Source organism: Dermacentor albipictus, unplaced genomic scaffold, assembly GCF_038994185.2.
Source record: "Dermacentor albipictus isolate Rhodes 1998 colony unplaced genomic scaffold, USDA_Dalb.pri_finalv2 scaffold_11, whole genome shotgun sequence".
NCBI lineage: Eukaryota > Metazoa > Arthropoda > Arachnida > Ixodida > Ixodidae > Dermacentor > Dermacentor albipictus.
The window spans coordinates 5,441,202-5,458,101 of record NW_027225565.1 but is presented as its reverse complement, the minus strand read 5'-3'; the positions used below and the strand labels follow the sequence as shown (position 1 = coordinate 5,458,101).

Sequence of the window (16,900 nt, the reverse complement as noted above, 5' to 3'; positions counted from 1 at the left end):
GCGAAAAGTAACATACTGTCGAAGAAAGTTTGTGTATTTTGATTTTAAGTGTGTTTCCTGTAAACACAGCACTTTTGGATTGTGTTTATGGATGAGTTCTTGCACATCATCAAGATTCCTGAGAAGACCTCTGACATTCCATTGGATGATTTGTGTATCCATATTTAAAGAAAATTGGTGCTGTGTTTACGGAAACGGAGGTGATGCCTTAGGTTACAGAGCTCTTTCGAGGCCCTGTAACGGGGGTTCTGCCCTTTCTGGAGCGTTCGAGCGAGTCTCGGCGCTCCTTAGGCGTTTGGTGCGCCTTGAGGACAGGTTTAGTGTCCATTGCCTCCTGTGAGACGCCGGACAAGCGCTCTTGCGAGAGCGAGGTTTTCCGAGAGAGTCCTGCCCCGGAAGGCAAGACCCCTGCGCCCACCAGCCCAGAGGTCGATGGGGCTACCTGGGGGATTTGGCTGCGCTGGCCGTTGCCAGCGCTGGAAGGGTCCTCGGAGGTTGGGGCAGCCTCGGCTGCGCCCAACTTCGGGGTCGATGGCCCCGTCTGCTGGGTTGGCGGAGCAGCGCTAGCTGCAACCGCCGCGGGGGCAGATGGCGTAGCTGCCGACTCACTAATTGTGGGTCGGACAGCCGCCGGAGGCCGTTGTGACGCTGCCCCCTGACGCGCCACATCGGCAAAGGTTTTCTTGGGCAGGTACGATACCCGCCTGCGTGCCTCCTTGAAACTTATATTTTCCTTTACTTTAACTGTTACAATTTCCTTTTCTTTTTTCCAGTATACGCGGCGTGTTCCCCATCACAGTTTACACAGTGAAGAGCATTCTCACAAGCTTCAGATGTGTGTTCGTGGGCACTGCATTTTGCACATGTTTGGCGGCCTCGGCAGCTCTGCGAGCTGTGACCGAAGCGCTGGCATTTGAAACATCGGAGTGGATTTGGCACGTACGGCCTAACACGGAGCTTGATGTACCCGGTCTCGATTGACTCGGGCAAGATACTTGATCCAAAAGTATTTATTATGTGTTTCATCTGAATCTCTTTGCCATCCCGCCTCATCTTAATTCTTCTGACATTGATCACATTTTGTTCGCTGAAGCCCTCCAGGAGTACCGCTTCAGTCAGCTCAAGCAAATCATCATCCGACACAACATCGCGAGTGGTGTTCATTGTGCGGTGCGGGGTTACTGTTATGTGGGTCTCCCCAAATGACACTAGTTTCGGTAGTTTTTCATATTGTTTCAAATCGCGGAGCTCCAAGAGTAGGTCACCGCTTGCCATCCTGGACACCTTGTAACCTGGACCGAAAACATCAGTCAAGGACTTTGACACAAGGAATGGTGAAATGTTTCGCACTGCTTTGTTTGGCTTTTCAGAGTGAATAACATGGAACCGGAGAAAATTCTGGATTTGGTGTCCGAAAAACTGAAATACATCTTCGGTGCACCCTCGTTTCTGAGGGCTATCAGGAAGTTTGGGGAAAGAAGTTTCCATGAATATATATAAAAATTCGGCAACAGCGCCGACCGCCCACCACGGAGCCCAACGAGGGGACGCGGCAGAGCTTGCATGCAAGTCTGCACGACGCCAGTCGTACGCCGCCACTATAACCAAATATGGTGTACCCAAGGTTGTATAGCCACACAGGGTTAACCCTTGCCGCCAAGAAGAAGGAAGTAAATAGAAGAGAGAAGGAGACAGGAAAGGTGGAAAGTAAGGGAAAGACGAAGGTTGTAGGGAGAAAGAGACAGGAAAAGGCAACTACCGATTTCCCCCGGGTGGGTCAGTCCGGGGGTGCCGTCTACGTGAAGCAAAGGCCAAAGAGGTGTGTTGCCTCCGCCGGGGGGCGTTAAAGGTCCGAACACCCAGCATCGGCTCAACCACCAGGATCCCCCTTTCCCCGGACACGGCTAAGCCGCGCACGGCTACACGCGGGAGGGTCCAACCCTCGTGTGCTCGGGTACGTGGTGTCGCAACACACCAAACTCCTGCTGACGCACACGCCCCTGCGGGGAGGTTCTGGCTTTTGACGGTGCAGACGTTCTTAAGGATTTATGAATCACCGATGCGTCATCCCCAAACAATATTTATTTCACAACCTGCATTGTTTTTCGGTGTCATCTGGCCGCGACTACATACTCCGCAAATCATATTCGTGCAAAAATTACTTGACTCTTTGGGCGTGCGCATATGCGATGTACTTCCTATTCCCGACAGAGCTGTTGCAACGGATATTCAATTCGATTACATTTTTCCTAATAATGCAAAATTACTTCCACACCGTATTCTAGACGGTATATTACAAGATCATCTGAAAAAACCTTCAAACAAACGTTGTAATTGCTACAGATGCTTCACAATGCGAAGAAAAGTCAGGTGTAGGAATATTTTCCCCGATTCTTGATTGGACATTTTCTCTTCGGCTGCCAGATTTCATACCAATCTTTTTAGCCGAATTCATGGGCGTGGTACTGGCATTACGCAAATTAGGACCATCAATTACGTCAGCCGTGATAGTCACTGATTCGTTATCATTGTGCTCATCCCTTACTGCTTCTAGTGATTCTCGCGTGATGAGGACGTTTCATACATTGGTACCTGGTTACTTGAGAAGCGTGCGTTTCATTTGGGTGCCTCGCCATAAAGGACTAATCATAAATGAAATTGCAGACTCTCTAGCCAAGGCATCGAATAGTGGCCCGATTCTCCCTTGCTGCCCTTTGACTGCTTATGTTACTGCTGCTAGATTTCGCAGGAGTGTCATTATTCAGACAGTATCAGGCTTCGCAATTGATAGCTCTGTGGATTCCGGACATCTCCTACACCCTCGGAACAGAGATTTTTGCCGAACACGGAAAATTGAAGTGTCCATCACAAGGCTGCGCTGCCGTATACCTGCACTACTTATGTGCAGGTTGTAGGGGTTGAGGGACGGACTTCGGGATGAAAACCAAACTTGGGAGTATTTATTCTACATTATATACAAGGAGGTGAGCGACAAGTAACAGTCTTACAGTCATTACGGGCCGGCAGCAACTCGGACGCTGCGGCCCGCGGCAAGAAGTTCGAGAGAGGTGAATCAGGGAATCAGGGAATGTCCTGGTCTCTCTGGAAGGCTTCTTATAAGTCACGTCATGTTTGACCAATGGGAGAGTCCGCTCAGATGACGCCACTTTCAGCCAATGGTAGGCGCCCGTGCGATGGTGTCATACCCGGCGAAGATAGTCGGCGCCTGGTCCTCCTCTCTTGATCCCTTGATCCCGGTGCTGCGCTCTTGCCTCGCAGAATTGCAATCCACTTCTAAGCTGGCGAAGGAGAGGGGGCGCTTATGCTCCATTGCACAAGGGCCCACCTGCTCCCGGTGGCTCGGCTCCTGCAGTGGTGGCAAATGCCTTCTTCAAAGGCGAAGGGGATGATTGGGCTTCATTGTCCGAGGCCCCCGTCTAATCCCGGCGGCGCACGACCTGGGCGCCGCAAACTCGTTTGCGCTTGTCTGGTGCTCCTCTGGAATGTGCTTTCCTGCTTCCGCATTCCTCAATTAGCTGTGCTGCGATTCGAAGTGGTTTGGGGAACTCGAAGTAATCGCAGGAAACAGCTCCATATCTAACAAGGTATACGGCAATTGGGAGGGGACCAGACCAAACCAGACCTGTGGAGGTCTGGTCTGGTCCCCTCCCCATTATGCTCATTCTGTGGCGAAGTGGAGACAATAGACCACTTCTTGTTGTCTTGCAGACGTTTTTCTATTATAAGAAAACGACTACCCGAAATCCCGCTTCGCTTTATTGGTCTAACTTTATCAGTGCCTGTGATCTTATCTTTTGGAGCCTCCATTATTGGGTTCAGCCACAGAAATGTTTGCTTGGCGATCCAAAATTACCTCATTGAAACCAATCGATTTCCATGTTAGAGTGATGGTTCTCCCTCCCAACCATAGCTTTCTTTTATTTCTAATCTATTATTATTACGTATTATTTTTATTATTATCATTATTTTATACCCGGTTTTCATCTGATTATTTCCTTTTTTCTCCAAACACAAAAGGTTTACTTTTAAACTGCAACGCTCAAATTGTTAACTCCCTTGTTATTATTGTTATGCACCTAATTGAACCACCCGATTCTTGGCCAATCCCCCACTGTGGGTATGTGCCACGGCCACCTAGGACAACAACAACAACCGCCGTGGCCCCCAAGCGTTCGTCGCCGGCCGCTTCGTGTGCGCCGGCGGCGGCGCCGCCTACAGCGCGCTGGTCGTCGTCCTCGCCGTCCTGGTGATGGGCCTCGCCAGCCACCGGGTCGTCGTGCCGGGCCGAGGCAGCGTCGACTACTCGCGCCTGCGATTCAACTTCGCCGAGGAATCGGCCGACGGATTCGAGGGTCGGGATTGGTCACCCACCGCTCAAGCCGACGTGACAAAGGTCAGGTTCGCCATCTCGCGCCGAACGTCATTTCTGTGTGTGTGTGCGTGTCGTTACTTCGTTTAGCGTATGCAATAGCGCGGAATGCAGCCGAATGTGGAATGCTTTTCAGATATTCAACAGCCATTCTCAGAACCGTGATTAAACGACAAGCGCATTATGGTAATCATGACATTAACAACCTTTCGTCATTATATTGCACGTTTAAAGTGCTGTCTATTAAGAGCACGAACTGAGATTTAGAAGCAAATTAAGCAGTTCGTTCACATATACTCGGGACCCTCCGGAGAGCCACGTCAATAACGCAGATCTTTCAAGAGTGCTCGGCGTTGTGGGTCGACATCGTGGTTCCACGTTTTCGGTCTTTATTTTTGACAAAAATCGGCGAATATCTTTTTTTTCTTTTTTATATTATACGGTTTTACGTGCCAAAACCACTTTCTGATTACGAGGCACGCCGCGGTGCACATGGAGGACTCCGGAAATTTAGACCACCTCGGGTTCTTTAACGCGCACCTAAAGCTAAGTACACGGGCGTTTTCGCATTTCGCTCCCATCGATATGCGGCCGCCGTGGCTGGGATTCGATTCCGCGACCTCGTGCTCAGCAGCCTAGCACCATAGCCACTGAGCAATCACGGCGGGTGGCGAATCTCTTGTGGAGTTCAGTCATTTTCAACGTTTCCGTGTTAATCGGCGTTTACATTTTTTTTTCTTTTACGTGCCGATTATCCGAAATTTGGAAGTTTTTCGCGTTTTGAAAGGCGACGCGTGATAAACAAGGACACCAACCACACAAGAAACGCATCGAGAATGCTGAGAGTAACTTTATTCAGGTGCAGTACCCGCAATCCCGGTGGGTCAATTCGTGCAAGCACGATAGTACAGCGCGTGTTACAGCCATGTTGTGACGCGCGAAGCCTCCAGAATGGAAGGGGATAAAGCGTGTTCGCGATCGCGTATAGCTTCTCATCCGTCTCGAAAAATCGCACATGTCGCATGTCGCCCGCGCCACGAAGGAGCACCAGCCTGAAAATGTGGTCCGACATTTGTCCGGCAATTAAGCGGCCTGGTTTCGCGAAGGATAAGGGGCTAACACATGCACGTATCTACGCAACGCTATCTGCACCGCGCTGACACATGCGTGGAAACGAAAGGCGGTGCTGATGAAGACCTTCTGCGCCGAAGGTACGGTTACCGAAAGGCACGGCCACAATAGCGCTCATCTTGATCATCACGACGATCCTCTGCCATGGCTCGCACCCACTAAGCGATATATAGGCCAAGAATCGGGAGGTACGATCGAGGCAGCTAAAGGAAATTCTTATTTGGACACGATAAACGCAAAGTGAAAGAAATAAAGAGAATAAATAAATTAATAAATTATGAAATAAATAAATAAAGAAAACCAAAACACCCACGAACTTTGTCTTTCAATCTATCTCGCGTCGGCGCTGATTTCCCGTACTCGTTCCCCAGTGAAGGGGCGCAACCCATCTCTGGGGGATCGGCCAAGAATCGGGCGGGGAGAAAATCGCTATTACATTTTTATAAAGAAAATAAAGTGAAATCAAATAAGTGTTTTGTAATGTCAATCAATACGTCTACTGTTACAGAAAGTTGGCCGTAGTAAAAGTCGATAAGTTATGTTTTCTTTTTTAATTCGTTAGCATTTCTATGCCTACCCAACGAGGAAACCAGTCCGTCCGTCCGTCACGCAAGACACCGCTTTCAAGATGGCATCCGCGTGTCTCGCTCGAACTAAGCGGGGATAACACAGCGCACACGAAGCCATCAGCAGTCGGCGCACTCTGCCAACATCGCAGATCGCTTTCGAGACGGGGCCCGCGAGGCCGCGCCATACGCGGCCGCCATAGCGACGAGAACCCCCGCAAGAGTTAAAGCGCTCACGCTCAAAGACGAGTATGCCAACGGTGGGGAAGCAATGTCGGCGCAGGCCGAAACGACGCAGATACGTCAGAGTGCCGACACGACCTATGAGCGACGCTCGCTACTGGCTCGGAAATCACTCCGTTGCCGAAGATACGCTTTTTTTTTCTGATAAGTGCACCGCATGTCTGTACGCGTTGTCCTCGTCGATTTCGTCTGCACGGGGACAAAGCTCTGCGAACTGGGTAAACGTGCCGTGGTAGTCGGCCATTTTCTTGCGTTAATTACGGGCGACGGTACGAAGGGGGGAGGGGGGGGGGCTACCTTTGCGGCCACTCAGCGCAAAGTGAGACAACAGAATTACTTCAGTAGCAGGTTGGCTCTTGATACGGCTTAAGAGGGTGTCATAAGTCATAAGTTCGGTTTGTGAAAACGGCCGTAAGCGACGCTGTACGCCGCAGGCGCGTGTAAATGACGTCAGGACTTTGCAAAAGAGAGGCTCACTCCTTCCCACATCCAACGTGCCCTGGGAGCTGCGTATATAGTCTCCCCGTCGCTCTACAGTTGTTACCCGCAAGAATGACCCTGCAAAGGAAGCTTCTCTGCGTAGCCAGACCAACAAATTCTGGCTATGCCACGGGCTCGGACGCCTGAGGCCAGGACTGCGCGCTACCGGAATAAAAACGGCTCGGTCAACGCGAACGCTACTCCGGGCAAACGTTAGCAAACGGAGCGACTTCAAAGTTTAACGCAATTAAATGTGCAGGTGTGGTGGTGCCGGCGCCGCTACAAAAACATTCAACTTTTATAAATCGCAAGAGAGAGAGAGGAATAACGCCCCATTTTATACCGCACGAGAGGAACCCTCCCCTTCCGCCCCCCCCCCTCTTCTTTATGACCCACCGACATGTTTTTTTCATTGTGTTATACTCCTACCATCCCTTTTCCCACTCAGGCTAATGAGCGCCATTCTTTATTGTGGCAGGTCTATTCATTCGTGATCATTAAATGACGCATTGCCACAAGGTTATCACAAAAAGTTCATGGTGCTTCTCACACACACACACACATATCAGAGAAACAGCTATCAAACGCTGTGGGGAAATATTAGGCTAGCGTTGTCGCAATGGGTTCGAGGAAGCCACGCGCGAAACGGGGCAGCGTGCAGTTTGTCTCGAAATCTAAAAGGCGCTGCGCAACCTAGAAAGCACGGGGCCCCGCCATTGTGCGCAGCTTCCGTAATATTGCATATAGCTATACTACTGAGCAGCGCGACAAAAAACTAAAACGATAATAACGTACGCTAAATGCCTAGATTCATAAAAAATTATTTATGTTAACGCCACGAGAAGCGCGTTAATTAAAAGAAAAGCAGCCAAGGGCGCAGCGCATGCACTTCATTGCTGCGCGCCGTTCAACGCGGCAGTTGCCAGCTGAATCGCACGCCATGGCGCCGCATTTCGCGCAGCTGCGTCTGCCCGTGCGGTCCCAGAGGGCGCGGCGGAATGACGTCGCCCGCCGGACGGCACAGGCGGGGGCGAAGGCGGCGGCCGTGTCGCCTTCGGGAACCGCGGACAGCCGGACACGCCGGGCAGAGGCATCTGGCGGGTGGGCACCCCGACCGTGGTGGAGTCGAACGGTGCCTCCGACGCTGCCCCGCCAACCCGACCGCGTCGGCAGCCGCCGGGGTGTCCTTGCTCGACGACGACGGAGGAGCAGCTTGCGCTGCCGTCGGTCACCGAGTCGAAACGGTCTTGGCGATGGACGGCACAGCGCGTGGTCGTCGTCTAAATACGAAGAGGGCGGATTAGAAGCCGCCGCCGCCGCCGCCGCGACGACGGAGCTGCCAGAGCCAGACGTCCAACTGATGCCCCTCCGTCGCCAGCGCGAGCAGCCGGAGATCGATCCCGCCGCGTGTCCGCGGCCGCCACCGGGAGCCCGACGGCGGTAGTGGCCGTCGAAGGCGCCGCCCCGACGTTCCGACGGCGACGCGTAATTGCGGCCACCGGAGAACACGTGCGTCTGCGTCCGCGGCTCAGCTTGGGTGCCTCGACGCCTCGGCGCCCCACTTGTCGTTGACTCGCCCAGGCAGCTCGGATTGGATCTGCTTCTTCGGTGGCGCGTATACACCAGAACACCGTGAAATCAAAGGGCGCCGCCATATTGATGAGCGCCGGTCGCGCCATCTATCCCAAGCGCCGCGAAGTAGCAGGCCTGGGCTGCCACGCCGGGAGATGCGACCCGGCGCGAAAGCGAAACTTGGGCTTTTTAGCTGGGCGGAAGGCGTGTTTCACGTTTTAACGCGATAGCGTTAAGGAGCTCGTGTCGCAGAAAAGCCGGTGTCGTCGGCGTCGGTGTCGGCGTCGGGCGTCGGTGTCGGCGTTTTTGCGGCGTTGACCGTGAGCGATAAATCACGGCAGGCACTCCATAAATAAAAAGCAACGTCCAAGATGGTCTGGGTGGGAATCGAACCAGGGTCTCCGGAGTGTGAGACGGAGACGCTACCACTCAGCCACGATTTCGATGCTTCCAAAAGGTACAAACGCGCCTCTAGTGAATGCGGTGTTGCCTTCGAAACGAGCCGTGGAAAGTTATACTGTGGTGTATATAGGTAATTATGAACATGTAACTTACAGAAGTCGCAATTACACGAGTAGCGAAGTGCGTTTCGCTGCATTTCTTCTGCGCTTTCCGCACACGGAGAGCCATCTTGCGGCAAACACAGAAGAGCCCCTCCTCTCCATGTACGGCGCTGCCCCGACAGATGGCGCGCCACGCGCGCATTGGAGCTGTCGCGGTTCGGACTCTCTCCCCTGACAACGCTTCGCCTCGCTCCCTCCGCAGAATCAAGCGTCCTTCCTTTCTTTAGATCACTATCTCTCTATCTCTCTGCCCGTGCCGATCACGGCGTTTGGCTGGCGTGCATCATTTCCCCCTCCGGCATACCGAGTTCTTTGGTTCGCTCCGCTTGCTCAGGCGCACGTTTCATTGCTGCGCCGAACGCCGCGTTGCTCGACCATATGGCTCGACGCTCACCGCGTCTGATGCGGGGCGCCTCGTAAGTGATGGCTGCCCTGTAGCCCATTGTCTTACACCCATTGGCGGGTCGACGGGAACGCTATCGCGTTCCACTCTTGAAGGCGAAGCTTAAGCGTCCTCCATTTTTTTTTTTCTAACCTGTCATTTTCGCTGTCTGGATTCAATCAAACTTCAAGAGCTCGTGCAAGTCCACAATGGACACATTGAGTGCTGTGCAGACTGCAGAAGCGAATACATCGGGTAGGTACGCTATTACGTTTGTACAAAGCGCGCGCTATATGCTAGAACACCTGTGAGCTTTTTGGCACGTAACCTGTGAAGGAATTTACAGCACTGTGTTGGTGCCATATATTATTAAAGCACGCAGAACACTGTCATCTGCACTTTCAGTTTGGTCTTGTTTGTAATGGTCTCTACTGGGTTGGCCGCGCTTGGCAACCAACTGGCGAGGTCGTTTGACTGCCTGGTTAGCAGACGCCTGCCCTTCACCACCTGCACACTGAAAACAAAATAGATGTTATAGTAAGAAGGGCTGTAGTTCTTTCCGATGCCATCACTTTTGCGAAGATATAAAGTCCTCTCAAAATGAAATAGAAAATACACCAGGCCAATTGCATAGTGCAAACACTTAAGAGTACAACATTCAGAACAAAAGCCTACAGCACTCGAACAAGCAGCATATTGTCACGTGGTAGTGACGGTGAAGAAAGAAGCAATACGGTGGAATACAAAACTAGCTTTTATTGGGCGAACCTGTGCCCACAAAACAGGCTACACTTATAGCACAACGATAGCGGCGAACACGGTCGGCGATCGTCGGGAATCTGATCAGCGGGTCAAGCGCGTCGGCTTTTATACAGCAATCATCGAATGTTCCAGATTAAACGTTGGGACCCGCATGCCTTCTAAAATGTTCTACACCATTCGTGTCAAGCGATGAAATCAGATAACACAACGTTCGGCGACAACAGACAGCGGATAGAAGCATCGATAACTTTCCAGAAACTTCGGATACATGCAGGCGCGTCCCGCGCTGTGCGATAACATTTGTTAGGCGACAAAACTTGTCGCCCGATAAAGACAAGTACACGTGTCAATACCCCCCCTCTTAAAAAGCATCGACCCGATGCTGCAAACAATCGAAAGTAATAAGTAAGCACTCATAGCAAAGAAAAAAAACAAAATAAGGAAAGTTCGTTAGCGTCCATAAAATTGTTTAAGACGCACCACGTGGACCACTTCAGGTCGTGCGCGACGTCGCTGTGAATGCGAAATGCCGTCTGGCACGACCTCATAGTCCAGAGCGCCAATACGTCGGATGACCTTGTAGGGTCCGAAATAGCGTCGGAGTAGTTTCTCACTGAGTCCTCGTTGGCGTATCGGTGTCCAAACCCAAACACGGTCGCCGGGCTGGTACTCAACAAAGCGTCGTCGGAGGTTGTAGTGTCCGCTGTCGGTCCTCTGTTGGTTCTTGATCCGTATGCGGGCGAGCTGTCGGGCTTCTTCGGCGCGCTGGAGATAGCCAGCGACGTCAACATTCTCCTCGTCAGTGACGTGGGGCAGCATGGCGTCGAGCGTCGTTGTCGGGTTCCTGCCGTAAACCAGCTTAAACGGCGTGATCTGTGTTGTTTCTTGCACCGCCGTGATGTAAGCGAATGTTACGTACGGCAGGACGGCATCCCAAGTCTTGTGTTCGACGTCGACGTACATCGCTAGCATGTCGGCGAGGGTCTTATTCAGCCGCTCCGTAAGACCATTCGTCTGCGGGTGGTAGGCCGTGGTCCTCCTGTGCCTTGTCTGACTGTATTTCAGAATGGCTTGAGTGAGCTCTGCTGTAAAGGCCGTTCCTCTGTCGGTGATGAGGACTTCTGGGGCGCCATGTCGAAGCAGGATGTTTTCGACAAAGAATTTCGCCATTTCGGCTGCGCTACCTTTCGGCAGTGCTTTAGTTTCAGCGAAGCGGGTGAGGTAGACTGTCGCCACGACGATCCACTTATTTCCGGTTGTTGACGTCGGGAAGGGTCCCAGCAAGTTCATCCCGATCTGCTGGAATGGTCGGCAAGGAGGCTCGATTGGCTGTAGAAATCCGGCTGGCCTTGTCGGCGGTGTCTTGCGTCGCTGACAGTCTCGGCATGTTCTGACGAAACGGGCGACGTCGGCGGTCAGGCGCGGCCAATAATACTTGTCTTGTATCCTCGATAGTGTCCGGGAAAAACCGAGGTGTCCAGCGGTCGGATCGTCATGTAGGGCGTGCAATACTTCTGGACGAAGTCCTGACGGGACAACAAGAAGGTAGTTGGCGCGGACTGGTGAAAAGTTCTTCACGAGGAGATTGTTTTGAAGCGTGAAGGAAGATAATCCGCGCTTAAATGCCCTGGGGACAACGTCGGTGTGCCCTTCCAAATATTCCACCAGGCCTTCTAGCTCCGGGTCTGCCCGTTGCTGTTCAGCGAAGTCTTCCGCGCTTATCATGCCAAGGAAGGCGTCGTTATCTTCGTCATCTTGCGGCGGCGGGTCAATGGGGGCGCGTGATAGGCAATCGGCATCGGAGTGTTTTCGTCCGGACTTGTAGGTTACAGTGATGTCGTATTCTTGTAGTCTGAGGCTCCACCGCGCCAGTCATCCTGAAGGATCCTTTATACTCGCTAGCCAACACAACGCGTGATGGTCACTGACGACTTTGAATGGCCTGCCATAAAGATAAGGGAGAAATTTAGCTGTAGCCCAAACGATGGCGAGGCATTCCTTTTCGGTCGTAGAACAGTTGCCTTCCGCTTTTGACAGTGACCGGCTAGCGTAAGATATCACCTGTTCAACTCCGTTTTTCCTCTGGACTAGAACGGCACCGAGGCCTAGGCTACTGGCGTCAGTATGGATTTCTGTATCGGCGTACTCGTCGAAGTGCGCAAGTACCGGCGGCGACTGCATGCGTCGTTTGAGTTCTTCAAATGCGTCGGCCTGCGGCGTTTCTCACTTGAACTCAACATCACATTTAGTTAGACGTGTCAACGGCTCGGCGATGCGTGAAAAGTCCTTGACAAAGCGCCTGTAGTAGGCACACATGCCAAGGAATCTACGCACTGCCTTCTTGTCGGTGGGCTGCGGGAACTTTGCGATGGCAGCTGTTTTCTGGGGGTCGGGGCGTACTCCGGATTTACTGATGACGTGGCCTAGGAACAGAAGCTCGTCGTAAGCGAAGCGGCATTTTTCTGGCTTCAGAGTGAGCCCTGATGACTTGATGGCCTCTAGTACTGTCGTAAGCCGCCTAAGGTGATCGTCGAAATTTTCGGCGAAGACGACGACGTCATCCAAGTAAACAAGGCAGGTCTGCCACTTCAATCCTGCTAACACCGTGTCCATGACGCGCTGGAAAGTTGCAGGCGCCGAGCAGAGTCCGAATGGCATGACCTTGAACTCGTAGAGGCCGTCTGGCGTGATGAAGGCGGTCTTTTGGCGATCTCTCTCGTCGACTTCTATTTGCCAGTAGCCAGACTTGAGATCCATCGACGAGAAGTACTTAGCGTTGCAGAGCCGATCCAATGCGTCGTCTATCCGTGGAAGGGGGTATACGTCCTTCTTCGTGATCTTGTTCAGACGACGATAATCGACGCAGAAACGTAGGGTTCCGTCCTTTTTCTTCACCAGGACAACAGGGGATGCCCACGGGCTTTTCGACGGCTGGGTGATGTCGTCGCGCAGCATTTCGTCGACTTGTTCTCTTATAGCTTCGCGTTCTCGCGGCGAAACTCGGTAAGGGCTTTGGCGGAGTGGTCGAGCGTACTCCTCGGTGATTATGCGATGCTTGGCGACTGGTGTTTGTCGAATCCTCGATGTCGTCGAAAAGCAGCCTTTGTATCGTCGGAGCAGACTTCTGAGCTGCTGTTGCTTAATCACTGGTAGACTTGGATTAATGTCGTAGTCTGGTTCGGGAACCATGGTCGTCGGGGTAGGTGCGGCGGAATCCGAGAGGACAAACGCATTACTGGTTTCCACAATTACCTCGATGTACGCGATCGTCGTGCCCTTGTTGATGTGCTTGAACTCGTGGCTGAAGTTTGTCAGCAACACTTCAGTTTTCCCTTCATGCAGTCGAGCGATCCCTCTTGCGACGCAAATTTCACGGTCTAGCAGGAGACGTTGGTCGCCTTCGATGACACCTTCTACGTCAGCGGGTATTTCGGTGCCGACCGAAATAACAATGCTGGAGCGGGGCGGGATGCTCACTTGGTCTTCGAGCACACTCAAGGCGTGGTGACTACGAGGGCTCTCCGGCGGTATCGCTTTATCTTCCGACAGCGTTATTGACTTCGACTTCAGGTCGATGACTGCGCCGTGTTGGTTCAGGAAGTCCATACCGAGAATGACGTCTCGTGAACACTGTTGGAGGATAACGAAGGTGGCAGGGTAAGTCCGGTCATGAATGGTTATCCTTGCCGTGCAGATTCCAGTCGGCGTAATCAGGCGTCCTCCAGCGGTGCGAATTTGAGGGCCTTCCCATGCAGTCTTAACCTTCTTCAACTGGGCGGCGATGTGTCCACTCATGACGGAATAATCGGCCCCTGTGTCGACTAAGGCAGTGACTGCGTGGCCGTCTAGAAGTACATCGAGGTCGGTGGTTCTTTGTCTGGCGTTGCAGTTGGGTCTTGGCGTCGGATCACGGCTGCGTCGTGTTGAACTGAAGCTGGAACGTCGCGTCGTCAAGCCATCTTTCGTCGGTGTAGTCTTGGCTTCCTGACTTCGTCGGGTCGGCGGCGTGTCGTCATTAGGTCGTCGAGATCGTTTCTTTGTCGTCTTCGTCGGCGGCGGAGGATCTTCGTCAGTTCGACGAACAGCAACCGCACCTCCATCGGTTGCTGCTTTTAGTTTTCCGGATATGGGCTCGCTGACCGGCCCCGGGCTGGGCCAGTGTATGGTCGGCGCTGCGGCGACAGGTAGCGGCCTGGTGATGGCGAACGGGACGGCCGTCGAGGGCTCCACTGAGTAGCGGCGAGGTAATCGGCGATGTCACGTGGGCGCTCGCCAAGCTGTGGACGCGGCGCGTTGACGGCGAAACCTCGCAGTCCCATCTCCCGGTACGGACATCGTCGGTAGACGTGACCCGCTTCTCCGCAGTGGTAGCAGAGCGGGCGGTGGTCAGGAGCACGCCAGATGTCCGTCTTCCTCGCGTAGGTGCGCTGGGCGACGGGTGGTCGTGCTGGCGGCGGCGGCGGCGGACGACGAAACTGTGGCGTGACAGGGCCCTGTCGCGGTCGCGGAGGGGGTCCTTGACGGCGTGCGACGGCGGCGTAGGTCATCGCTTCTGGCTGGGGCTGCGGTAATTGTGGTTGCACCTCAGGAACTCCTAGCGATCGGTGCACCTCTTCTTTCACGATGTCCGCGATCGAGGCCACTTGAGGCTGCGACGAAGGCAAGACCTTGCGCAGTTCTTCGCGCACAATGGCCCTGATGGTCTCGCATAAGTCGTCCGTGGCCAGTGATTGAATTCCGGAGTAGCTTGTTGGCTTGGTGCGTCGGTCGAATTGCCGGTTCCGCAATTCCAGTGCCTTCTCGATGCTCGTCGCCTCACGAAGAAACTCGTCGACGGTCTTCGGTGGGCTTCTTACCATACCGGCGAAAAGTTTCTCTTTTACACCACGCATCAGTAGACGTACCTTCTTCTCCTCGGACATTTCTGGGTCGGCGTGGCGGAACAGACGGCTCATTTCCTCAGTGAAGATCGCGATCGTCTCATTCGGCAGCTGCGCTCTTGTCTCCAGTAGAGCTTGGGCTCGCTCTTTTCGCACGGCGCTTTGAAACGTTTGCAGGAAGCCGCTTCGGAAGAGGTCCCACGTCGTCAAGGTGGCTTCTCAATTCTCGAACCACGTCTTGGCGGCGTCCGCCAAAGCGAAATAGACATGTCGTAGCTTGTTGTCGCTTGCCCAGTTGTTAAACGTGGCGACCCTCTCATACGTTTCCAGCCAGGTTTCCGGGTCCTCGAATGTGGAACCGCGGAACGTCGGTGGTTCCCTGGGCTGCTGCAGCACGATGGAGGACGCTGGGGCTGCCATTGGGGTAGACTTGGTGGCGATCTTCCTGGTCGTCTCAGGCAAAAGTCCGTGCTCCGGAGGCAGTTGTTGAAGAAGCCGGCTTGCTCGATGGTCCGGGACTACGTTGGTGTTGTCTTTGCGTTCCGGGCTTGGATCACGGCTTGTCGGGGGCGTCCGGTACATGAACCAAAAGCACCTCCACCAGATGTCACGTGGTAGTGACGGTGAAGAAAGAAGCAATACGGTGGAATACAAAACTAGCTTTTATTGGGCGAACCTGTGCCCACAAAACAGGCTACACTTATAGCACAACGATAGCGGCGAACACGGTGGGCGATCGTCGGGAATCTGATCAGCGGGTCAAGCGCGTCGGCTTTTATACAGCAATCATCGAATGTTCCAGATTAAACGTTGGGACCCGCATGCCTTCTAAAATGTTCTACACCATTCGCGTCAAGCGATGAAATCAGATAACACAACGTTCGGCGACAACAGACAGCGGATAGAAGCATCGATAACTTTCCAGAAACTTCGGATACATGCAGGCGCGTCCCGCGCTGTGCGATAACATTTGTTAGGCGACAAAACTTGTCGCCCGATAAAGACAAGTACACGTGTCAATATGATGCTAAACCTGAAATTACCATCCCTACTTAAAGCTGCATCATCAGGACCCCTTTGGTACATGACAACAACCGCACCTGCATTCCAAGAAATTAGCCCCACCAACTGCAGCTACCTGGTACCAGACCTGTTTCGCTTGTGCGAGGCCATCGGATTGTTGGCGCTCCCTTAGAAAAGAAAACAGTAAAAAAAAAACTAGTGAGAACGATCAAAATTTTGTTACAAAATACAAGAATAATTAAGCACCTTATTTTCCTCGCCATATGAACGGAAATATTTTGCGCTTTGTCCCGCATAACAGCCCGCACGCAGTTTAGAGCTCAGGAGGCTCAAATGAATTCGTTACGAATGACACCTGCAACACCAGCTCGTAAAGGTAGGTGCGCTGCAAGAACACCTTCGGCGACGAGTAGTCGTCGTTTACGTTTTTGTGGACGCGTGCTACGTGACGAGCAGACTTCGGTTTACTTTCATTAGCAATAACGCTCACCAGCAAGGCCTACAACTTGTCGTTCACGCTTAATGGTCATTCCGTGCACCAGCTGCAAGTATCGCTAACCGCAAACTCAACTGTTCCGCTTAACCGTCGGGAGCTCTGCCTGAATGAAAACACGAAAAGGCTTGCCTTTTTGTTATAGCCAAGGCGAAGCACCGGCGCGGGATTTCGTAGGCTCTGTAGGCTTGTTGCCCAGAAAGTGCTCGGAGCAAACCTGCGTATTACGTTTGTAGGGCGCAAAGTTGAACGTGGCACCAAAATATACACAGATCGAATACTCACTCGTGCATTTTCACTGGGTTGGTAGTTCTTCCTATTCACTGCAGCTATCCACCGGTGGCGCAGCTTGGCATTCTTCGTTGCGGATGGAAATCGGCGCAGGCTGAAAACACCGCACCGGCACGATCCCCTA

The 16,900-nt window shown here is 52.9% G+C and overlaps 1 protein-coding gene across 1 annotated transcript in view; it reads left to right on the top strand.

Moving 5' to 3' along the window:
* Positions 1-16,900, top strand: part of LOC139051362 (uncharacterized) — a 144,651-nt gene that overhangs the window by 35,890 nt on the left and 91,861 nt on the right. Inside the window, exon 2 of the mRNA XM_070528381.1 lies at positions 4,160-4,414. Coding sequence (XP_070384482.1) covers positions 4,160-4,414 — 255 coding nt within the window. The remainder of the gene's footprint in view (positions 1-4,159; positions 4,415-16,900) is intronic.